Genomic DNA, 25,457 nt, shown 5'->3' with positions numbered 1-25,457 from the left:
TTCTGTTAAGATTGTAACAGGTTATTTATAAGCCTAAGATTCTTTAATAATAAGTAAGTCATTACTAGAACTGTTAAGTACTACTTGAACATTTGTTCTTAACAAGGTTTTGGTTTAAGACCTACTTTTTTTAGCCTCATTTACCATGTCTAGTTAGTTTGGTAAATCTTGTGCTTCTATCAATGCCTCAATTTGCTGGGTTTATTTGGAATCCTATCACCAAAAGTTGGGAATTATTTTATTGTTCAGCGCTCATAAATATTCTACGTCTGTGTGTCCTCCAAATTGTACTTGGAGACCTTACTAAACACCTATTTCGACATTTTTAAATTATGCCTAGGGCCCAAATGTGTCCAAAGCAAATGGGATGAAGAAATTCTTATTTTTTCTTGCATATTCTATCATGATTCTCCACCTTCATTGCTGTCGTGCTATTGACTGCTTCACCCACCTCAAAAACTCTGTTTTCAAATCTTAAAATTGGAAATACTTCTTTTACGCCGAGATTGGAGACATGCATGCTTTCACACAGGAAAGTTGTAAATCAAGACGTCTGCTAGAAGGGTGTAAGACTAAAAGCCTACAAGAGCAAAAAGTCTAAAAAGGAGCATTAGTAGTTTCTCATCCACAATATGTTTGTTACTCATTACGTTGTTGAGGATGAAATAGCTTTTTGGTGTTTTTCTTGTGCTAGTTTGAGCGCCTTCAAAACTTGTTTTCTTTGTTGTTTTGGTATTGTTTCCTCTATAGGGTGTTTAAGCTGCTGTTTTCTTGAACATACTTCTTGAAACTATGGCATGCACCCCTCACTCTCCTCTTCTATTGTAGGGTGTTTAAGCTGCTGTTTTCTTGATGATTCCATTGACATAAAGGCTCTGTTACTTCTTGAAACTATGGCATGCAAGACTAGAGGCCTATAAGTTATATGCCCTAGTTATTTGTTATGTTAAAGAAGCTGTTCTTGTGTTTATACTGAAGATAAATTTTTTGATGATTGTGTTCATGTTTGTTGTTGCGTTCTAAAATCAAGGATTTTAATGATTGTAGTTTCGAAGGGGAAAGTTGGGTATCTATTGAGATGTATTGTGGGATTACTAGGCTTAGTGAAATTAGATTTTCGCACTTCCAAGTTGGATACTATCTATAGAGATATATAGTGTCCCAAGTACATGCATAGTCTGTGTGTTCCAGTTCGAGGGGAAGTATTAGAAGTTTTGGCTCAAAAGGTATAGTTAAAAATTGGTTTGCATGAAGTTCAGATTTTTATCTCACTCCAAAAGCGGTTTCCATAATGTGTTCACAGGTCTTCCGTAGATATGAAGAGGCCGATGCTATCTTCGTAAATAACTTATTGTGATATAGATTATATGATGTGAATTCGGATTTCACATTGATAATTGAGTCCTATATTAGTTTCTATGTCATTAGATAGTACTAGAATTGGGTCTAGTTAGTATTTTGAGGTTATTTAGTATAAAGGGATTTTGGGGTTATTATTAATTCCAAATTTAGGGTGTTTTATTTGTTTTAGAAGTTGTATCCCTATATAAAGAGTTGTAAGCCTTTGGCCAAGTTAGTTTTTGGATTTAATTGAATTGATTTTAGTTGAGAATTCGTAAAATTCGTTTCTTTGCAATTGCGATTGTATCATTATAATTTCATTGTATTTCAGCTCGTGGGAATATGCCACATTGACAAAACACATGTATAGAGCTTAGTGTATCACTAGTTTTTTCATTTTAAATTCCCATTAAACTGATGTAAAATCATAATTTCTTAACTACTTGTCATATTAGTACGTCTTTGTACTTAATAAACATTGAATATCCATTGGTTGTTGTAGGCCAAAAAGAATGGCGTTGAAAGAACAATGAACAATATAGTTTGTCACTCGGTGTTTGACATCTTTGGGCTATTGCGTGTTCTAAATCATCTAGAATTCACACTCAGATCCCAGTTTTGTATAATTTGATAACTCTCTCGATGTTGTTCCATTAGTCAGTTTCACCAATCCCTGCTATTGATTAGAGAACTTTTTCAGGGAAAGACTGGAGATGGTAAAGCTATGGCTTCTTGTAATTGATTCCATCTCATCTCTCATAACTCCAATCCTTGGAGGATGTGGTGCACATGGTATGCATACTTCAAATCCTTTTATGTACATCTTGCAGTATTATTTATTTAGACATTCATTCAAGAAATTACGGTCTTTGTGTGGCAAGAAAGGTATCATAGATTCATACCTGCACAGATCTAACCATGTGAATTTCTTCGTTTCTCAAACTGCCTTCAGTTGCACTTTGATTCACAACACAATACGATTATATATATTTAAACCTTTCTATTCCTTTTTATGATAGGTAAAATGTATTCATTGGTATAACCAGAAAGGTTAATCAACCTTAAGACACGACTAAAATATTAAGCCCTGAGTTCCCTAGCTACTTAAAGTAGATTATGGTAACACCATTAAATTAATGAATAAAGAAATTAAATTAAATTAAATAAAAATATTACAACAATAGCCAGAACAAATTAATGAATAAAGAAATAAAATAAAATTAAATAAAAATGTTACAACAATAGCCAGAACTTCCCTATATTTATTTAAATTCGAAAGAAAAAATCAGTGACTTAATGAATCTCTACTGTTATCTTTGTTTGTAACAAAATTAGGGATTGTATCAAATGGAAGCAATCTAAGGGTGTAGAAAATCCAGTATTCTTGGGAAAACGTATATGTGTTCCATTTGGAATACTGTTATCGAGCGTTTTAATCTTAGATTGGCAGGGTGGAAGGGTCGTTTCTTGTCCACGAGGATCGATTTATCCATATCAAAACCATTTTTTCTTTCTTTTCGTGTCTACTATATGTCCCCCTTCTACATGCTCATCAGTATTGCAAATAGAGGTTGAAATCAATTATTAGGATTTCTTTCAGGATAGGCTTCATTTGGTTAGCTGGGAAAGAGTGTGTTTTGTTTAGAGGGGGTTGGTTAGGTGTTAGAGGAGCTTCCATGAGTTCAATCTTGCGTTGCTGGGTAAATGGTTGTGGAGGTTTGGATAGGAAAGGGAAAGCTTTTGGAGGAAGGTGCTAGTGTCCAAGATTGGTATGTCGGATTTGGGTTAGGAGAGTGGCCCTGTTACCATACCCTACATGTGTGGTGTTTGGAAGGGCATTTGAAAAGTGCGGGTGGTGTTTTTCAAGAATATTAGATATGTTTATGCAATGTCGATAATATTCGTTTTTAGGATAGGAAGATGTTTGGTTGGATGAGAGACCCTAGTGCTGGTTTTCCCTAGATTATATGGGTTGTCTGACTTTAAAAATAAGCATGTTCGTTGGTTTTTGATGGAAGATAATGCTTCTATTGCTTGGGACCGTGGCATTTCTCCCACGTTTTTCCCATCACTTGCCATGTTCCCAAGATTACCATGCAAAAAGTAAAAATAAATAAATTAATAAATAGATATACCGACCATTTTCTCAAGATTACCTTTCTTTTTCACGTATTCCAACTTCTAGCTCCCTTTTTCATACATTTTTTTAAGAAACTCATCCCAAACTTTGAACCCCAATCTCACTCAGCATCACAGTAATTCGTTGTACGATAAAATTTTGATACGGGGACGTATTCGTGTGTAATTCAAGTTTCTAATGAGAATTCGTTTAAAAATTCGGCGCAAAGAAGAAGTGAAAAGTGAAAATTCTTTGCTTATTCTTATGAGTTAATTCTAACCTCCAAGTGTAACTTCTTATTCAATCTTATATTGAAGAATTAAAAAAACCGATTTTATTTCTATTGATTGATCTTGTTGTATACTCAAAAGCAGAAGCAAACTTGGATGATAAACACCAATTAAAGTTAATGGCAGTACCCAAAAACTAGAGTTTGAATAAAAAAAATGAATTCTCTTAACTCAATATATAATAATAATATAAAGTCTTAAAAGATTAATATTTACAATGGTTTATATAAGCAAACCAATTGCTAAAACTAACTCATAATCTAATTCAAATTCAAAATCAATGGTATAGAGGTATGGCTCTTACAACTACAGAGATGATGTGGGTTCATTCACTTCTTTCTGAGATGGATATTGTTGTTCATTCTCCTATGTAGATGTTTTTGTGATAATCAAGTTGTTATCATTATTGCAAGTAACCCTGTGTTTCATGAGCGTACAAAGCATGTGGAGGTTGATTGTCACTTCATCCGGGACTTAGTTATGAGCAAAAGGATAGTCACTCCTTTAGAGGTTGATTGTCATTCTAAAGACCATCTTGCTAATCCTCTTACAAAGCCGTTATTGCATGCTCCATTTCATTCTCTTTTCTCTTTGTGCCAAGCTGGGCATTTGTGATCTCTTTTCTCTTTGTGCCAAGGTGTGTGTGTGTGTGTGTGTGTGTGTGTGTGTGTGTGTGTGTGTGTGTGTGTTAGAGTTATATGAGGAGTTGAGGACATCTCCCGAGAGTCAGACCAACTAACATAACTTCCATCCACTTTTCGAATAGTCAAACAAATGATTTGTCGTCTTGTCAATAAAAAATGCACAACAAAAAATTACAGTCTGGTCATGGTTATTGGGCACCAGTATTTACACCCCACTTAATAGGATTGTGATGCAGTTTGAGTTATGTCAGAGTTATGTGTGAAGGTTTGGTCTTAGTTAAATCGTTGCTATTTTCTTTCAGTATGTTTGGGTTTTGTACACACCTCAGAGCAATAGTCCAGTAGTTGTTATTTCACACGTTTGTTAGGTTGCCTATATAAAGGCTAGGTAGGGTTTTGAGAAAGGGGTCTTTGATATGAATTTTGAATTATAATAAGAATAGAGATTATTTTGTTCATTGTTGCGAGGGGTGCTAATTGAGTCTATCGCCTTGCATAAGATTGGCACCCCTTTTAAAGATTCTATGGTGGTGGGGTATTGGCACCCCTCCATTTACCAATACATATGTCGTACACCCCTCCATTTATAGATTCAAGCACTCCATTTCAATTAAATTGTAAAACCATCGCCCTGAACTGTTGCCACCACCACACAGCGTACCACCATCTTGCATCTACTATCTCCACCATTTATCACCCCCACCATCTTCTTTTGCAAACCACCATCATCTCCCATCTCACACCATCACATAAAAAATTAAAGTGTCTCGCAACAGAAGAGTAATGTGAATACTTGAATTTCACAGTAGGTGTTAGCCACAAGGTTCTAGCTCTCGCGAGATATTGCTACTGTGGGTGCAAAAAAAAATTTCTCGCGGCAGTAAGCTACCAAATTCTCGTGGCATCAAATTACCGTGAGTATTGGTCTTCCACAGAATCTTTTTGCCAAACACCACCATAAGTGCCCAACGACAGAATTACTGTGAGAGTTAGTTTCTCGCGGCACCTGGTTGTCGTAACTCTTTTTACATTTGGGGTGCTTGAAGATGCGACATACTTGGAATAACCATTATTCTTCTACCCTTTTGTCAAAGGGGCCAATCCCATTCAGTTGGGTGTAAATACCGCTGCCCAAAATAAAGGAACATAATGGAGTAATGCTCTTCTCCTCTCTCACACGAAGCACATATTCCAACCATATCACCACTTTCCAGGGAGAAGGAATGAATGATACTTACTGAATTGGATGAATGTTTTACTTTCCTTGGTATTACTGTACTACTAAACTCATGGAAATTTTGGTAAAGGGAGGGAAACTATTGCCGGATATTTGAACATTGAACTTCTTTATCAGTTGGTCACGCAGAAAGTTTAGTGTAACGAAAGACAAGAGTGATTTAAATCTTAGTGATGTGCCTTAAATGGAAAAGGAAACAAATTAATTAAAAGATTGTCTTTAGGATATTTTGTATTGATGGCATGAATATTTTCTTTCCAAGTACCCAAGATGTTGGTGCCTAGCCTATATATGGTATGACAAATGATCTATCAGAACATAACATGAAGGTTTCTCAACTTTCTTGTTTTACCTAAAAAAGAAAAAGAAAGTTTGTTAACTTTTCTACTTCGTTTCATCTGGGGTGTGAATTTTAAAACAATCTCTTGTGTTCCGTTGCAATGGCTAAAATCTCCAGTAGTGCATGGGTAGTCTTTATGCTGTTCCTAGTCTTAGTTACTGGCAACCAACTTGTTGTCAATGCTGAAATGGAGAGAAAGGTAAAAAGATATATCCATCCATGCAGAACTTTGGATATAAGAGATGTATCTAATTTTGTTCCTACTTTGTTTTACTTTCGTGATTTGGTTCGGATAAACTAAGGTTTTGCCCTTGTACTTTTAGTCAACTTTTAGTTACCTCCTTGTAATAAATTATCTTTAAGTCTACTTTCAATTTGCCCTTCCTACTCATTGACTCCGGTATAAATTTCACAAATATATTTTAATTTCAAGAGGAGGAAAAAAAAAATCCTAAATCCCCAATAGGATGAAATCTAATTTTTTTTGGGTGAAATTAGAGAGAGAAAACTTGATTATTTGGTGTTATGAGATAGTAGGTGATGGAATTACAAATTATAGAAGAGAGAAATTGAACAATTTGATATTTGAAAATTTTGAAATTTGAACAATTTAAGACTTGGAAATTGAACAACGTAAGATTTGGGTGATGGAATTGGCCAGGGTCAATGGAAAAGGGGTATACTGAAAGTAGACTTAAAGTACAAGGTTTTTTTAGTCTTAGTACAAAGGTGACTGAATTGGACTAAAAGTATACGGGGCAAAACCATAGTTTATCCTTCAAAAAGAGTTAAAGATATTGATTTCTCTTACACTTGTGCAGGGTTATATTGTATGCATGGGCGCAAAACTAAAGAAAGATTATTCTGTTGAATCTCACCATCCGAGTGTTCTAGGCCAAGTCCTTGAGGGCAGGTATACTTTTCTTTCTTCTTCTGTCCTTTGAAAGAAATCTTTCAGTTTGTTCAGAGTTTTGTTAGTATGCATGTGCTGGATATTGAAGAAACTTTACCGAAACTTTTCCGAGCATAGTAGATGCTAATAATTGTTGGAGTTATCCCTCACATGAGGAGAGAAACAGAGCTGGAGAGAAACGGAGCTGATTCGGCGTTAGAGATGTCGAGCGCTGCAAGGCCATGGCTGCGATGGTTGGGGCCATGGTGCGCCATATGAGGTGACCATAGCTCATAGCTCCGATGTTTAGGCCGACCAGCTCAAAGAGGGTGCACCCGCGCCCAGGTCTAATTTTCGTGGGCTTCGCTACAGTAACCGCGAAATTTGGTTTTTGGAGATAAAAACCAAAAATCAAGGTTCTGGAAAACCTAAGACTAAGAACCAGACAAAAACAAAGAGAGAAACCCAATCTTGAAAGCTATCAAGATTGAGTGATAACCTTTACAGAGATACAACCCTATAAAGAAATAAGAGTGATCTAGTAAGGTGAGAGACTGAAAGGAGAGATTGTAATCTTCCTTCCCACTTTATAAAAGACTAGCTCTTGTGGAAGTAGGCATTATTGGCCGAACCACGGTAAATCTTTGTGTTGTGGTTTGCTTTTACGTACTGCTTTACATTATTATCTGTTGTTAATAGTTGTTTAGCGAGTTGGGCATGTTAGTATAAGTTGTAGTTGATATTTAGATTTTGTCCGGAGTTGAATTGTGTTCATATACAAATTATCTGTGTAGTGGGGAATCGATTGGTATTGGTATAATCCCCAACAATAATGTGTTCTTAAGATGTTCTTTGTAGTTTTCCTCTACCAAATTCCCTATAACGATGAGTATGCAAACATTCATAGTTTGGTGCTGATCAAACAACATAAATTTATTTGAGATGTCCTTTTTTCAGTTACTGTTGATATGCCGTGATATATATGCGGTCATGCATCTAGATACGATTCAATAGTACTTAGAGAGTTACACAGAAAAAAACTTCGAATTTAGAATAAAACTTTACTTGCTTAATATATATAAATTGCTTATTCAATTCCCCGCCCTCACCCTTTTTTTGCCTTCCCAAATTTTGCTTCTTTTGTATAGTAATTGCATAAAGTTACAAAATTGGGTTAGGAAGGGAAATAGCCTCCTGGTGAGTTCCTCTTAGTTACTAACTCCTTCAACCCAGACTTTGTTTCTATCGTTCCATAAGGACATCACACCTCCTACTATGGCAGCATTCTGCAGGTGTGAAATGTGTGACATCAGGGAACTTCTGTGCACTCCATTTACATAGTGCTCTTGCCTTACTACAATCTTGTAACAAGTGTTCAGTGTACTCACCTGAGTTCTCAGTCACATATTTTTTTCTCACATGATAGAGAAAAAACCTTGTATAGAGTTGACCATTAGTCCATCTAGTCCGTCACAGGTCTATATTTTCCCCTGATCCAACTATCATGTGTGCTTATGCATAGTCAGCACCTTGTGTCCCACACCACCCTTTTGACCTTGTAAAAGACCACAAGGGCCACCCACTTCCAAGTAGAGACATTTTGGCAGTAGTGACAATGAATTTGATCCAGGATGTCTATTTTTTGACGTCGCCAAATGTTTAACATACCTCCCATAGATGTTCCCCATACAATGTACCGTAAGTTTTAATTGTTATCAATCCTATTCTTGAGAACACATACCTGATATGAGCCCAGTTTGTTCTTTAGGTATCAACCTCTCAAATTTTCTTCAAACCTATTATCAACCAGCTTGGGTTTAATCTTAACCAAGAAGTCCTCCATGCAATTGGGTCTAAACTGACAAGGTTTTCATAATATCCACTTACTTTTCCCAGAACTTGCTCTCATAGTAGTGAACAACGTATGCTATGATTCTTTCTTGGTCGGTAACCATCTTAACATCTTCAGCTTCTATTTCAGAAATCAGTGCTTGTGCTTGTCCTAGTCTTCAAAGATCCAAAACACAGTCATGGACATTATACACGAAAAGAGATTGGCTTTAGAGAAACAACAGGTTTACCTCATCACTAGTTTGCTTAGCATCCGTGGAGAAGACAATGCATCATTATTATCGGAGAAGGAGATTGTGGACAATGTTATGCTTGCCATGACTGCAGGACATGACACATCTTCTGTCCTCATTACTTTCATCGTTCAACTTCTTGGCAATAATCCAGTTGTTTATGCTACTGTACTTCAGGGTAAGTACAGCTGAATAGCATAACCCTCTGTTTAATCTCGATAACACAAAATAAAGCATGGCATATAAGCAACCTAGTTGGAACTGCCACTTTAGTGCAATATGTGGTGATTTCAATCTATGCTCCGTTATTCATGAAAAATTATTCAATTACAATTAGCGCATTGTTTCTCTTTCCGTTGTCATAATATTTATGCTGTGCAATCTTGATGAATTTGGAATTTCAGAACATGAAGAAATAGCAAAGAGCAAGACCTCAGGAGAGCTTCTCACGTGGGAGGATCTTACCAAGATGAAGTACACATGGAGAGTGGTGTAAAGGTGTATTTTAGTTAACCTTACATACAAAGTTAGGAGGAGAAGGGATTTGGATATGGGAAAGACCGAGTTCGTTGTTTGAGCAAACTGCCTACGTATCTATCTCTTCATTCTGGGGGGAGAGAAGAATCGTGTCGGCGTAGTTCATGTAGGGGGTATTTATAGCTGGTGAACGTGGATATCTCTCTAACACGTGTGCTGACAAACACAAATATAGGGTTCAGATTGAGAAGGAGTGTGGGAATGGTGTTGGTTGGAATTCTGTAATGATGGGGAGTGGTTACAGTGGTTTGTAATTTATGGTAATAGGATGAGTAAGTAAGGCCTTGACAATGATTGCTTCTAGAAGATAGGCTGAGTCATGAGATAGAACGCTCTATGTGAAGGTGTGCGAGTCTATCCATTCTGGAGCGATCTCGTAGCTCCTGGGTGTGAGTTGATGATGTAGGTCGCTCTGAAGGCAGTTCGGGAAACTAGGTCGGAGGTCGGTGTGGTATTTCTGCTATGCTGGACACGTGCTTGATATTCCTGGATGAGGATATTACTCCCTCACAAGTAGCATTGGAGATTCTAAGAATATCCCCTCCTGTATTTGGTGGCTTTAGAAAGACTTTGAAGGATGTTGAGTTTGGAGGTTATCTGATACCCAAGGGATGGCAAGTAAGTTTATATCATTTGAGCCTCCACTAGGCATTTTCCATAAGCATTTCTTTGGTACTAATCACGATTTCAATTTATAATCGGTATCTCTGGTAACGAATGGTGATGATAACTGATAAGAATAACAGCTCAACCACTGTAATTAGGTGGGATGACTACAATCTTCCTGATTTTCCTACAACATATGATCATGCATTTTTCTTTGTTATCAAATCATGTTGTGAAGACATTCATAAGAGTATCGAATGTATATATGGGCTTGTACTCAGAAGAATAATAGGAGGCTTGATAGTGTGTAGATGCACAAGAGAAATTGAGCCAGAAAGGCAGCAAGTGTCCAGTGTTCCTTTTTTTCTCGGTATGCTTTTTAAGAATGTTTTTTTTCTGTTGGTAGCATATTCGTTCCATGCAGCGTCTTCTCCTTTGTAATTGAGTGACTGATACTACATTCTTCCGGTCTTTCTTTTTGTTAAGGTAACTGCAAGTGGCCAGTTCTGTGGTGTAGCTGAGACGATTGGGCGAGTAGAATTCAATGGGAGCATGGACATTTGGCAACAGGACAAGAGGAAGAGGATTGGTTTTTTCCCTGTTAAGTGGCACTTTATAAAGGACGTACCGAATTCTCATTTTTGCCATATGATACTCGAAAACGATGTCAACAAACCTGTGACCGAAAGCAGAGATAATAAGGAGGTTTGTCAGTTTGTGCAGCAAATTTTGCTGGAAATAGTGATAACTAATTCCAATTGTACATTCATTTAGATAATATTTGTTTAACTAAATATACCGATGTGATTTACATACGAGCACTTCTTCAGTGCGCGAGATGTATGGTGTGCAGGTAATATAGACTTTTGGATCAGTACTTTTGCCGTCCAATACACACGCACCCCGTAGTATGAGTGGCCCAGATTTGCCAGCACACCATACGACCTGCGCACCATAGATTTAGCCTTTACATATTGTGCAGTTTAGTACTTAATTGATGCAGGTATGTCGCTTGTTTTCCTTCTTATATGGTTTATTTTAAAGGGTTATATTGACATACCCCCCACCACTAGTTGCAATTAGGATTACCCCCCTATAATAATTGAAATTAGGATTTCCTCCCCCCAACTTGACAGTCAATAGGAGTCAACCAACAGTTTCCGTCAGTTGACTGGTCAAGGATCATGAATTGTCCTAAATACCCTTTTTCTGTGGAAATTACGAAATTAGCCATTGACACTGTTCAAAGCCCACACCTCAAAGCCCAAATTGAAATTAGACTTGTGTCTGTAAAGAAAATCCCGCGACAATTAACGAAGTCTATTCCAGCCAAACTTGTACGCCAAAACTGTAAGTCCATTCCATCCTGAAAATTTTCCAAGTCCATTCCAGCCAAACTTGTACGCAATTATAGATCCAAGAAATGGGCGTCAGCCCCCTCAATCCAGTCCGGTTATATATAAACTCCTCCCTCACGAACATACCTATATAACCTCCCTATTATTTACACCTTGCTAATTAACCTCCCTGTTTTTCAGATTATGAGCAATTTGCGGTCTAATTCTTATCTCCTGAAATTTTCTATTTCCCATTCAACCCTTTTCATTAAATCAAACCCTTAAATTAACTGGAGATCCTTACATTGAAGAACACCTCTCGATAAAGCGGACAAACAACAAAGATTCTTCATCCTTACACTAAAAAAAAGAACACCGATTTCATTGTGACAAAAAATGGGTTTATAGATAACCATTTTATAGATACAAAATTGAGTAGGGGATTTGGAGGAGAAGTTGAATCTACTTATTGGTAGTGTATTTGTGGAAATGCTCATGTGGAATACAATTGTATGAACCACAATCATTTGTAGTTAAATTCATTGGTATGTCTTATCGTGATTTTGTTCAAGTAATTTGAAGTGGTTTTCATATGATATTGCAGGATAGAGTCCCCGCTTTTCACCCTGGTAAAGCCCGAGCTTTTATAGAGAATGAATTGGGAACACCAGTTGGCACCTGACATAATATATATAAATGTATTTTTGCATAGTCATATATATGTAAAACTATATTTACATAGTCGTTGGAGTTATGAAAACTTAAATTTACATAGTAACTTTTGGAATTGAAAATTTTAGCCCAGAATATATGCAAATGTATTTTTACATAGTCATATATATGTAAAACTATATTTACATAGTCACTGGAGCTATGAAAACTTAAATTTACATAGTAACTTGATCTATAAAAATTTAAATTTAGAAGAGTGTGTTTACAAGTCTGCAAACAAATAAGAAACTATGCATGATAAATTGTTTTCACATAACATTTCTTTGAAATTGACTAATCTAACATCTCATATAATGAACTCATGTAATTTTATACGACATGTTAAAATGTATTTTTACACAGTAGATTACTACAACTGATATCCGACAGAACTGATCTATGTAAATTTAAATTTACACAGTAACTTGACCTATGAAAAGTTATATTTTGAAGATCGATTATAACATTTGCAAAATTATTTTTACACGGTATATATTTCTTAAAAGAACAAACCCAACTATTTTACCAACTAAAAAGATAAAAACAGATTCCCATTACATAATCTATCAACACACATTAAGCCAAAATAGCCTTTTTACATCCATAATTCTAACAATTGTAGTTATTATATCAAAGATCTAACAAATCCACCAAGAACTGATTAAACAAAAATCAACTCCTCATTTCTTGCATTCTTCTTTTGGATCTCATTTTCTTTGTTGTGATATATATATAATCAACTCCAAGCCTTTTTCAAAATCTGCCACAAGGACTGCGGAAGCTCTAAAGGTCTTGTATGACTTATGCTTTCGTTTACATTACATTTACAATGAGAAAAAACCAATTAATAACAAAGATTATCTATGCAAACTTTAAAATGCATAAATAAATTACCATACAAATTTAAAAAGTGCAGAGTAAAACTATTATACAAATTTAAAAATGTAGATCGAGTAAAACTACTATCGTGACTATACAAATCTAAAATTGCAGAGTAAAACTACAACACAAACATGAAAATGCAAAGTAAAACTACTTTGGAATTTAAAATGCATAGTAAAACTACTACAAAGATATAAGAATGCACTATACAAATCTAAAATTAAAAGAGTAAAACTACAACACAAACATGAAAATGCAAAAGTAAAACTACTACGCAAATTTAAGAATGCATAGTAAAACTATTATACAAATTTAAAAAATTAAAACTACCACCATACATTACATAAACATAAAAAGCATGGTAAAAATACTCATGCAAATTTACAAATAAAACTACTACAAAAATATAAAAATGCATACTAAAACTACTACATACACAAACTTAAAAATGTTTAATAAATCCAAACTTGAAATTGCAAAACTATGAAAACTATAAAATACATAGTAAAATCACTAAACAAATAGTAAAATCACTAAACAAATGTAAATTCATATTTACAAACTAACTCATGAAAATTCATTTTAATTTTTCATACAAATTTAAAAAAAATATTATTAAAGGTTGAAGATTCTTACAGATTTGGTTTGTTCATTGTAGTTTTTGGACGACCATCTTCTCAATTTCATCTCTATCTCGTTTTAGAACTTAAAGGTTTGATTTTTTTGTTTGGATTTTCAGTTTTTTTGAAATTGTAGATCGAAGTTCTTCTTTTTTCTCTGTTGTTGCTTTCATATTTTTGTTGATGATTAAATCCACTTTATTCTCATGTACTCATTGAATTTAAGCAGGAGAAGATATTTTAGATATAAAAAGCTAGAAAGAAGAAAGTGAGAAGGAAGAGAGAAAATAGAATGAATCAGAGTGGTTAAGTGGGGGTATTTTTGTGGGTTTTATATTTTATAAAAAGGAGGGAGATTTTGTGAGTTGTTCGAATTGGGGGTTTTAATGGACCCAATTGTTAACCAGGGAGATTAAACTCAAATCCTGATTATAGATCCGATCACAATCTGCATAATGCAAATGCATAGGACTAGTTAGGAAGCACAAATGGTGGTACACTGATCGAATATCAACTTAATTTAACTTTGGACAGAGAGAATAGATAACCATTAACGAAGAAAGGAAAATAAATATACAGGACAAGGGTATGAATAGTTACCTCGCAAATGAACATTACGACTCCACCTACGTTGAATAGAAGCTTTCTTCCAAACTGTAAAACTCTTACCGTAAAAAAAGATGTATTACACTTCCAAAACTATGCCTATTCAACCTCAAAAGTACTGGGAAACAAGCATAGCCGTCAGTAAATCAAATGGAGCGTAACGATGTTGTAATTTTTAATTTTTCGTTTCCTTAGGAGGGAAATAAATTGGTTAATCTTATAAAGATAAGATTTACCTTACCATCACAAAGAAAATGTAAGGCCAGCAAGCACCTCCTATTGTTTCTCATTCCAAACAATTCAGTACAACCAGTTTTCAGATTCACATCAACTAAACTACCACTCCACAAGATGGGGTGTGTGTGATGATTTTTTCTAATCAAGAAACACAAATATTTTGTTGATGATCAAAGAACAACTAGAAGTATTGAATCAATAAGAAGAAGAGATTTAGAAGATGATGAGTTGAACCACGTTCTTTAATGGCTGCCTACGTATCATGTGTATAGTAATCAAACTCAAAGCGTAGTTCAACTATTCTATTTATAAGAATAGATGAGGTTTCCCAATTAGTGTTTAACTAGGAGACCGTCTCTTGTTAAGTATCATCTTGATGAATAGATGAGGTTTCCCAATTAGTGTTTAACTAGGAGATCGTCTCTTGTTAAGTCTCATCTTGACTCTTTTAGAAGCCCCATGTTTCCCAAGTCAAATAGGTCTCCTTTATTGACTTAAACAACAGAAAAACATGTTTAGGTTCGGAGTAGTAGTTAGAGCTCCGAGCCTAGTAGTTGAGCTCCTGATTTGGAGTTCATAGTTAGGAGTTGGTTATACGAACCTACTACTCCAACTAGTTCCAAAGCCTACGAACCTGTTTGAACCTAGTAGTTGAGTTTCGGATTTGGAGTTCATAGTTAGGAGTTGGTTATATGAACCTACTATTCCAACTAGGTCCAAAGCCCACGAACCTGCTCCGAACCTAGTAGTTGAGTTCCAGATTTAGAGTTCGTAGTTAGGAGTTGGTTATACGAACCCACTACTCCAACTAGTTTCAAAGCCCACGAACCTCTTCTTTTTGTCTCACTTCCGAACCTAGGAAGTAAGAGGATTTGGACTTTAGGTATGTTCTGGTACTTTCTACCCACACCAAGACTATATCCAAGCCTTAAGAAGATACTATCACGTGTTACATATCTATTTGCTAAAATATGCACACACAGGGTGTAACCTGAATTCCTCAACTCCTCAAAATTTTTCAAAACTAACCATTAAAAAATCCACTACACAACTCTTTTTATCTTCTCAAATCAAACAAAAAAGAACATACCATCCTATTAGTACCTCTTCTACTTATAGTCAAGACCAACAACAGTGCGTCAACACTTCCACAACTACTCAACAACCAAAACCAACTATTTACAGTTTGAAATTCAAGACACTAAGTGGTTGCAAACTTGGTATCTCAAGGTACCGACTTTGTGTACGATCTTTGAAGGTGGACTTGGGACTAGGACCGGTACTAAATCTGGCACTTTTGAGGAAATTTCAGTCTCATTTGATTTGCAAACACTTTATATTCCTCCACTGAATAGTGCAACCACTAGGTTCTTGGGATTGCCATTACCACCATTGTTAAAGATCGATATCGTCCCTGAGCTCTTTCAAGGGACCATTGACGAGGACACTGGGAAGGTATGTAGATTAGATCAATACCAGTATTTGTCGAGATGCACCATTTGACGAGGACAATTGGGATTTGTTTAGTCCACAACTCAAATCCCAATTGTGATCATCAGTTGGAAGATATTGTTGAGTTTGTGGGCTTTGAACAATGTCTAATTTCAATTTGGGCTTTGAGTTGTGGGCTTTGAACAGTGTTAATGGCTAATTTTGTAATTTCCACAGAAAAAAGGTATTTAGGACAATTCATGATTCTTGACCAGTCAACTGACGGAAACTGTTGGTTGACTCCTATTGACTATCAAGTTGGGGGGGAAATCCTAATTTCAATTATTATGTGGGGGGGGGGGGGGTAATCCTAATTGCAACTAGTGGTGGTAATCCTAATTGCAATTATTATGTCAATATAACCCTATTTTAAAATATAAATAGACAGTAAAATTATTGCTATTTGGTGGTATTATATAATGCGTGTTATTTGTGTGAAAATGATGATTTTGAAACTTTTTATTTTGAAGTAATTAATTGAGCATATTTACCAAGTTATGTTCGTTTCAACTTATGAAGCATCCGTTATGATAAAGTTTAAGAGGCCATATCTTCTCTGCCCGGGTGGAAAAATTATCTTTTTACACCTTAAAAGAATTGTTTGACACATGTCCCCTTATTTAGCACCAACAATGAAGGCTTGTAACGGTGTTATTTTAATAACATATAAAAGAAAGAAAAAATAAACAGAGAGCGACTCTGAAGGACAAATCGGCCGAAAAAGGAACTCTAGAGGACACATTTTTCTTTTAATCACTCACAAGGACCGGGTGGTTGAAAGTTCAAATTTACCCTTGACGCGAAATAACAACGGTTTGGGTAGATGAAAGGTTAAGTATACCCAAAAAAAAAAAAAACGGCCCGACCCAACCGAAACAATCCGGTTATGAATATTGATTGTTCATACCCACAATAGGTATGAACAATGAGTGTTCATACCTATTGGACTATGAACAAAACAGATATGAACAATAAATGTTCATACCCAAAACAGATATGGACATTGATTGTTCATGCCTTCTTTAGGTATGAACAATCCGTGTTCATACAAAAAAAAAAACATGAACCCAAAACAGATATGAACATTTATTGTTCATACCCAAAATAGGTTTGAACAATGAGTGTTCATACCTATTGGACTATGAACAAAACAGATATAAACATTGATTGTTCATACCCAAAACATATATGAACATTAAATGTTCATACCCAACACCTATTAGACTATGAACAAAACAGATATGAACAATAAATGTTTATACCCAAAACAGATATAGACATTAATTGTTCATACCTTCTTTAGGTATGAACAATCCGTGTTCATACAAAAAAAAGCATGAACCCAAAACAGATATGAACATTGATTGTTCATACCCAAAACATATATGAATAATAAATGTTCATACCTAAAACAGATATGAACATTGATTGTTCATACCCAAAACATATATGAACATTCATTGTTCATACCTTTAAGCAGGTATGTTCATAGCCCCAATTATGAACAATCATACCCCCCATTGGATTATGCACAATGCATATTCATACCTATTGGAGCTATGAACACTCATTGTTCATGTGTTTAAGCAGGTATGAACAATAATTGTTCATATCCCCAAATATGAACATCAGTTATGAACAAGGATATAAATAATTTGAACATTAGTTATAAATAAACAGAATATAAATAATAATAAGATAACACATTAAAAACAGCAATATTTAACTTTCATAAACAAAATATCATTGTGCACAAAACACACCACAAAATATATTGTTTTTTGCCATCCTCACATTCATTAAGCAAACATTCCCTTTCTAAAATTTTCCTGAAAATCATGATCATCTTTACTCCAGCTTCTCGGCAAGTCTGAAAGCATTGCATGCAATGTGAGGGGGTAAGTTTTGTATTTCCTCTTCATTTATCACTTGAGAGAAATCCATATGGCCTTGTTCATACAAAATTTCCATCATTTTGCAGACATAAATGCCATAATCAACGTTGTAATTTAAAGAATACACAATCAGTGCTAAAATATGAGGAATCATTGTATTCATACGTTGTATAAACAAATATTGTTCATAGTTCCTATGAGTATGAACTATGATTGTTCATAGCTATTTGATGCATGAAAAGTCATTGTTCATACCTATTGTATACCTAAATTTAGAGAATACAATCAATTTAGATAAATATACAGTCAAATCACAATCAATTCTAAATATGACGAATTATTGTATTCATAAATGTTCATAGCTATCTTAGGCATGAACAACCAATGTTCATAGCTATCTGAGGTATGAACACTCATTGTTCATACCCAATAAGTATGAACAATCATAGTTCACACATGTAACACAGGAGAATAAATAAATAATTACCTATTATTTTGCTGCAGACATTTTGGTGAAAGTATTCTTCCTTTATTACTGACAAGTTGGATTTTCAAATCCCCCTTTCTGATAAGATTGTTTATTAATTCAACTAGTACCTTCTTCTGCAAAATTACAATAAGTTATTTCTTTATATTTCAACATAAAATTTTTTATGTAATTTAAGTGTTTATTGTCGAACTCACAAATTTATTTGCAACTTCCAACCCTTTTTGTGTGGCTTAGGGAGTTGAAGTAATACCATCTTGCTTGTTGTCCCTCCACCAACTCCAACACAAGAAGAGTCCAATGATTGTCCGAATGAATTGGAATGGCAATGGATTTCAAAGAGAAGTCAATGCTCTTCAATATGGTTTCCAATCCTACTTCTTCCAACAATCTCTGTGTCAACAATTGTGTGAAATAATAAGAATGTGACAATAATAATAGATGAAACAATATTTTTTTTGTAATAAAAAATTCACCTTAGAGTTTGCAGATACTAGACAAGTCTCTGCTTTTCCAGTCTTCCTCTGTTGAAGTTCTATCGCCCACCAGTCGATGACCTGTTGAATGGATAAGTTTTCTTTTAAATTGGCATCACATAAATAGCTTATGACTATAAACAAAGAATGTTCATAGTCTAATTGTGGTATGAACAAAGAATGTTCATAGCTATCAGATTCTTGGCAAGTTGCTTGAGTATGAACAATGAATGTTCATACCCATTATGCTGGAGTATGAACAAATAATGTTCATAGTCCAATTGTGGTATGAACAAAGAATGTTCATAGCTACCAGATTCTTGGCAAGTTGCTACCAGATTCTTGGCAAATTGTTGGAGTATGAACAATGAGTGTTCATAGCTAAAGACTATGAACAATGATTGTTCATAGTTCAATGTGGGTATGAACAATGAATGTTCATAGCTAAAGAGTATGAACAATAATTGTTCATAGTCCAATTGTGGTATGAATAAAATTTACCTGATGATCAATTTCTCTATCAAAGAGAATATCTTAACCTAGAACCTTGAATTTGTAAGGTTCCATTTGACCAAGCAATAGCTTTTCAAAACCCATAAGAAATAACTATTAGTCAAACAAGATATTTACTCAAAATATTATTTTTTGGTATCTTAAACTTACCCACTGTCTGCAATTTTGAAGAACATGTTAATGACTTCTCGATGGGTTTCTTCCAAACCCACATAGTATCGACACGTCTTCAGGTCAAGCAGAGGACGAACGGTACTGTCATCAACAAAAGTTTGCTTGCCAGTGTCACCTTTCTTCTTTTTTTCCATCCATCACCAGTGAAATCCTCGCCAATCACTTTACTTTTCCTTTCTTTATTTTGCTTCACTCACTTTACAAGTGAGCAAGGTTTCTTGGCTCCCTCGACATCCTTCTCCTCATCTTTATCTGGAGGTGACAAGGTTAGGCGTAGATCAAATGATGGACCATCAAAGGGTTCTGCGACATACTTACTCTACTGAACTTCATCCGCAACTTTAGTTGTGACTTCGTCAGAATGCCCCTGCTACACTTCAGCCAGGTGGACTGCATCAGTGACTTCATCAGGATGCCCCTGCTGCACTTCTTTAGGTGGGTGGACTTCATCCGTTACTTCAGTTGTGACTTCATCAGAATGCCCCTGCTGCACTTTAGCCGGGTGGATTGCATCCATGACTTCATCAGGATGCCCCTGCTGCACTTCTTTAGGTGGGTATACTTCATATGTTACTTCATTAGGTTGCAATTCAACCTCATCAGACATATCCCTCTCTTGCTGCTCCTTTAACTTTTCCTTTAACTTTTCAATTTCATCTCTGGAAGACATAATTTGCTTTTCATGCTCGATGACCCTCTCCTTTAATTATTTGTTCTCCAGTTTCAATGCATCAATGTTTTTTTGCAGTAGACTAGACTGTTACTTCATTGTTTGTGACTAAATCATTATACATGTCATGAAGTAAAGTTTTTTCAGCCTCTGTTGTTGCTTCAGCATCAACAATAATCTGACTTGCAGCTATTTATGTTATTGGTGTCTTTCGGAACGCATCAAGCAAGGTCTTCAAATTCCACCTTGCACACTTTGGGAATTTGGTTTCATGGTTCTCTACTTTCTTAATGACTACAGAGTGCTCACAAAACCAAAACTACAATGCACGTGATGAAAGCCATATTAGTTCACACACCAATAAACCAAAACATTAAACCAATCAATGTTCATACCCTAATAATAGATATGAACATTGGTTGTTCATACCCACCAATAGCTAGAACATTAGTTGTTAATATCCACCAATAGGTATCCATGTATGAACATTGATTGTTCATACCCACCAATAGCTATGAACATTGGTTGTTCATATCCACCAATAGGTATCCATGTATGAACATATATTCATTGTTCATACCCACCAATAGCTATGAACATTGATTATTCATACCCACCATTAGCTATCCACCAATAGGTATCCATGTATGAACATTCATTGTTCATATCCACCAATAGCTATGAACATTGAATGTTCATACCCACCATTAGCTATGAACATTGCTTGTTCATACCCACCAATAGGTATCAATGTATGAACATTCATTGTTCATACTCACCAATAGCTATGAACATTTATTGTTCATACCCACAAATTGTTATAAAAACAGACAAACAATCATAAATTAAGGATATTGAGTTAAAGAAATATACCAAAAACATTATAGTGCATCCATTGATCGTCTATTTTTTTGCTTCTTTGTATTCAATGGCAGCATCAATTAACTCCTTGTGTATGGCAGTTGGCCAAGACAGACTTCTAAGTGTATCCAAGTTGTCAACAGCCTTGATCAATGGCCATGATGCTTTGTAATTAGCATTGTTGAAGAAACACATAACCAACATGAAAAACGACATCAGCCTTGCAAAATCTTCAGCTGCAGATTGCTCATCAGTGGTTGCCAAAGTCCTCATTATGCCATCTTCAACATGAGACTTGGAATGCCTGGTGTTGGCATCACCAAAGTACTTTTTAATGAAGCTAGTTTTCTTTTCATCATCTCCAACAACCTTATTTAACTGCACCAAAGTATCTGTGATAGGCAGCCCAAACATGAGACTAACCTCCTCTACAATTAGCTTTACCATTCTTTTACCAATCTCAAATGCCTCCTCAGGTACTGATTTGAAATTGTCCAAGAGATAGAATATTTCTTTGTTTGGCTTGAATTTGTTTCCTTCAACAATCCCACTGTTGTATAACGCATAAAACATAAACCAGAATGGTGTCTTCTTCATTTCATTGACATGTTTTTTTTGGAATTCCCATTTCTTTGAGTTTTTGTACCAAACTTATCATGTGTGAGAAGGAACTTCGCAGTTGTACAGGTGCTACTGTGCTACCTTTAACATTCTCTTTCTCATCTTTCTCATCTTCCTTCTCTTCCACCACCTTCCCTTTCCTAGTATTCTTGACCACAACCTTCCCTTTACTAGTTTTCTCTTCCACCAGCTTCCCTTTCCTAGTATTCTTTGTCTTAAGTTTTTTAGATTGGCCGGCAGCGCTGCTCGACTCCGATTTCCTTTTTCTGGATGCAGATCTCAAACATAATTTTTTGTTTGGTGTGTCAGATCTCAAACATAACTTTCTACTCACACTTCTACTCACAAAGGGACTTATCGACTTTCTTTTTCTTATCCATATTGCTTTTCTTCCTTTCTCGAATTAAGGACTGCAAATAATTGAAGGTCAGACATGCAAATTATAAACATAGTTTTGTTATTGTAAAGGTATGAAATCAATGTTCATACCCAGGGACTATGAACAATAATTGTTCATAGTGAACAACCAATGTTCATACCTACAGAACTATGAACAATTAATGTTCATACCCAGTTATGAGTAATCACTAATGTAAATGTACCTTTAATGGAACCTCCAAATCATCTTCTCTTCCATCTTGTTATTGTTGTGCTTCTTGATTTCTAGCATTCAAATCCGAACATGCAAAACAAAGTTATGAAAAATCAATATTCATACCCAGGGACTATGAACAATAATTGTTCATAGTGAACAACCAATGTTCATACCCAGTAGACTATGAACAATTAATGTTCATACCCAGTGTACTATGAACAATTATTGTTCATATAGAGTTATGAGTAATCACTAATGTAAATGTACCTTTAATGGAACCTCCAAATCATCTTCTCCTCCATCTTGTTGTTGTTGTGCTTCTTGATTTTCAACATTCAAATCCTAACATGCAAAACAAAGTTTTGAAAAATTAGTATTCATACATATTTACTATCATGCCTACATGAATATGAGCATTCATAGTCTAATATGAGTATGAACAATGAATGTTCATGCCTATTTCCTATTCTACGCGGTCCTAACATATTCAAATCCTAACATGCAAAAACAGACGTATGAACACTCATTGTCTTCTTGCAAAAACCACTTTCTTACAAAAAATAAAATCAATAATTTAAAAAAAAAAAAAAAAAACCTTTAAATCTTCTTCTTCTTCTTCCCCTTGTTGTTCTTCTTCTTCTTCTTCTTCTTCTTCTTTTTCTTCTTTTCCTTGTTCTTGTTCTTCTTCTTTTTCTTCATCTTCTTCGGCATTTCCATCATCATCATCGGTATCTGTTTTCTCGTCATCTTCACTCTCAACAACTCCTTCTTTTGTTATATCGTCCTCCTCATCTCCTCCACCCTTTTCTTAAACAGTATCATTTACACACTTTGTATGACATTTGATATTTCTTGTTTGTGTTCTTCACAATAAATGTTGTACTCATACCTAGGGTTATTGCAATTTTCAGTATTGCACAAATTTTTGTCCATTTTATATATTTTGTTTTGCTTTAAAAAGGAATCTAGGGTTTTACTGTTTTATTTGATATTTCTTGTTTGTGTTCTTCACAATAAATGTTGTACTCATACCTAAGGTTATTGCAATTTTCAGTATTGCACAAGTTTTTGTCCATTTTATATATTTTGATTTTGATTTCGCTGTTTTTTGGAAATGTGTGCAAAATGAGTAGTTGGAACCATATTTGAAGTGGACACGAAACCGTTTATTTAGGACATGACACGCAATACCCTATATTTGGTGAGCATGAACATCCATTGTTCATACATGAAATAGGTATGAACACTTATTGTTCATACCCAAACAATCATTGTGTTTCTCATTGTTTCATTCCCAAACAATGGTGTGAACATTGATTGTTCATTACCACCATATATGAAAAATCGGAGTTCATTGTTCATAAATAGGTATGAACATTAATTTTTCATACATATATTTAGGGTATGAACATTGGTTGTTTATACCTATCCATGTATGAACATTGATTGTTCATTCCCACCAATTGTTATATCCATGAATGAACATTGAACTTTGAATTGATATATCAACATTGATTGTTCATACCCTAAATAGGTATCATTCAATCAAAATTAAATAATGAATGAAATCATAAGAGACTTTAAAAATGGATTCCAAAACTGTATTAATAACTATTATTCAATAAAAAAATATTTAATACAAAAACATCAAGCAGCCTCATTAGTGCTTCCCACATCAAAAATTTGCCAAGACCTTAATACCATATCACCACTACCACTAGGCAACTCATCCTTTGCATTAGCCAACTCATTCCTTGCTCTAGATTCCACATCAGCAGTGTCAGAAGTTTTCCCACTGTAACTCTTTCAGTCGTGCCGGTCGGTTTAATTTGTGGCATTTTCTGCATTTGTGGGCAGTATAACACATAGCACCCGTGCTCTCAATCCTCTTAACTCGTGGTCTACCCGAAGCCCTCTTCACATCTGGTGGAAGAATTTCTACTTCATCAAAAACATCTAAACATATCTCATTGCGGCTAATTGCAGTGATGCCATGAGAGTGCGTGTTGTTGAACGAAGTGGCAAGAAATGCAACTTCAATGTATGAATACACTGGATCCCCTTTGCAATAAATATTTGCAATTGCATGCCGGCAAGGAAACCCGTCTATGCCCCAATTATTACAAGTGCAATATCTACTAAGCAAGTCAACCCGATACTCATGCTTCTCCGTAACAACTTGAAACACGTGCTCATCTGACCTTGCCATAGTCACAGAACGAGCCTCCTCAATCCTCTCAGCCAATTTCACTTCCATTTTAGGACAAAGAATAGTTTTCCAATTCTTGCACTCCATCCTCCGGTCCGATGCCATTTTCATCATCTTCATGCGAATTTTATCTAACATGGCTGTGATGGGCATATGACGCTCTTTGTCTATCCAGCTATTGAAACACTCTGCCAAAGAAGAGCACATCTCACCATATCGGGTGCCACAGAAGTATGCATTAGCCCAATTATCATAAGGTGCCCTAGATAGAAAATTAGACACTGCATCTCCACCTATATTCAACGATTCAACCATGTGCTCCTAAAACTCCTCATGCGTGGAAGTATAAGCACATTTCTTGAATAAGCCCACCAAAATTTTTGAAACACCACATGTCTTTGACAAAGTTGTTCAAAGGTTGTTCTCCATGTGCCACAAGCAGAAACTATGATATGAACCAGGAAATACAAGAGAAACGTTCACAAGCAAACCATGATGTTTATCACTCAAAAAGGTATACCTTCTCTCATACCCAAAAACCTTCCTAAACATATTGAGAAACCAAAACCAATTGGATTCATTTTCAATATCAACAACACCAACAGCAAGAGGGAATAACTTACTAAACCAAAAAATAGCCAAATATGAGATAACTGAAAAGTTATGAACAATACATGTTTATACCCAAAACATATATGAACAATTAGTGTTCATACCCAAAACATATATGAACAATGAATGTTCATACCCACAACAGACATGAACAATGATTGTTCATACCTATTGGAGTATGAACACTCATTGTTCATACCTCTAAGCAGATATGAACAATACATGTTCAACAATAAAACATGAAAGTAAAAATAAAGGAACACCTTGATCTCCATTTTTGGCAGTAGCAGCCAACAAGCACCCTTTATACTCTGATCTCAAGAAAATTCCATCTAAATACACCATTGCTCAACAGTATTTAAAACCATTA

At 35.2% G+C, this 25,457-nt stretch overlaps 2 protein-coding genes across 4 annotated transcripts; one reads left to right on the top strand and one right to left on the bottom strand.

The window, feature by feature from the left end:
- The first annotated feature begins 817 nt into the window (after positions 1-817).
- LOC147488514 (cytochrome P450 716B1-like) lies at positions 818-10,903 on the top strand. 3 transcript variants are annotated; one of them, XM_086573408.1, is made up of 6 exons: positions 818-2,133; positions 6,793-6,884; positions 8,845-9,125; positions 9,352-10,102; positions 10,249-10,460; positions 10,577-10,903. In XM_086573408.1, the coding sequence occupies exons 3-4, from the start codon at positions 8,894-8,896 to the stop codon at positions 9,441-9,443; spliced, it is 324 nt and encodes a 107-aa protein (XP_086429534.1). In that variant the 5' UTR covers positions 818-2,133; positions 6,793-6,884; positions 8,845-8,893; the 3' UTR covers positions 9,444-10,102; positions 10,249-10,460; positions 10,577-10,903. The 3 variants fall into 3 exon arrangements, 2 of the variants coding, with proteins under 2 accessions (XP_086429534.1, XP_086429533.1); XM_086573407.1 differs by having other exon boundaries at positions 9,352-10,460; XR_015202651.1 differs by lacking the exon at positions 8,845-9,125 and having other exon boundaries at positions 9,352-10,460.
- Positions 10,904-22,009: 11,106 nt separating this feature from the next.
- LOC147488513 (uncharacterized) lies at positions 22,010-24,790 on the bottom strand. Its single transcript, XM_086574401.1, has 4 exons — positions 24,132-24,790; positions 23,968-24,025; positions 22,534-22,608; positions 22,010-22,081 (listed from the first exon to the last, which is right to left on the bottom strand). The coding sequence occupies exons 1-4, from the start codon at positions 24,788-24,790 to the stop codon at positions 22,010-22,012; spliced, it is 864 nt and encodes a 287-aa protein (XP_086430527.1).
- Positions 24,791-25,457: the final 667 nt, after the last annotated feature.

Source organism: Coptis chinensis, chromosome 7, assembly GCF_015680905.1.
Source record: "Coptis chinensis isolate HL-2020 chromosome 7, ASM1568090v1, whole genome shotgun sequence".
NCBI classification, from domain to species: Eukaryota; Viridiplantae; Streptophyta; class Magnoliopsida; order Ranunculales; family Ranunculaceae; genus Coptis; species Coptis chinensis.
The sequence above is the reverse complement of the archived record's forward strand: the minus strand, read 5'-3'. Positions and strand labels throughout refer to the sequence as shown.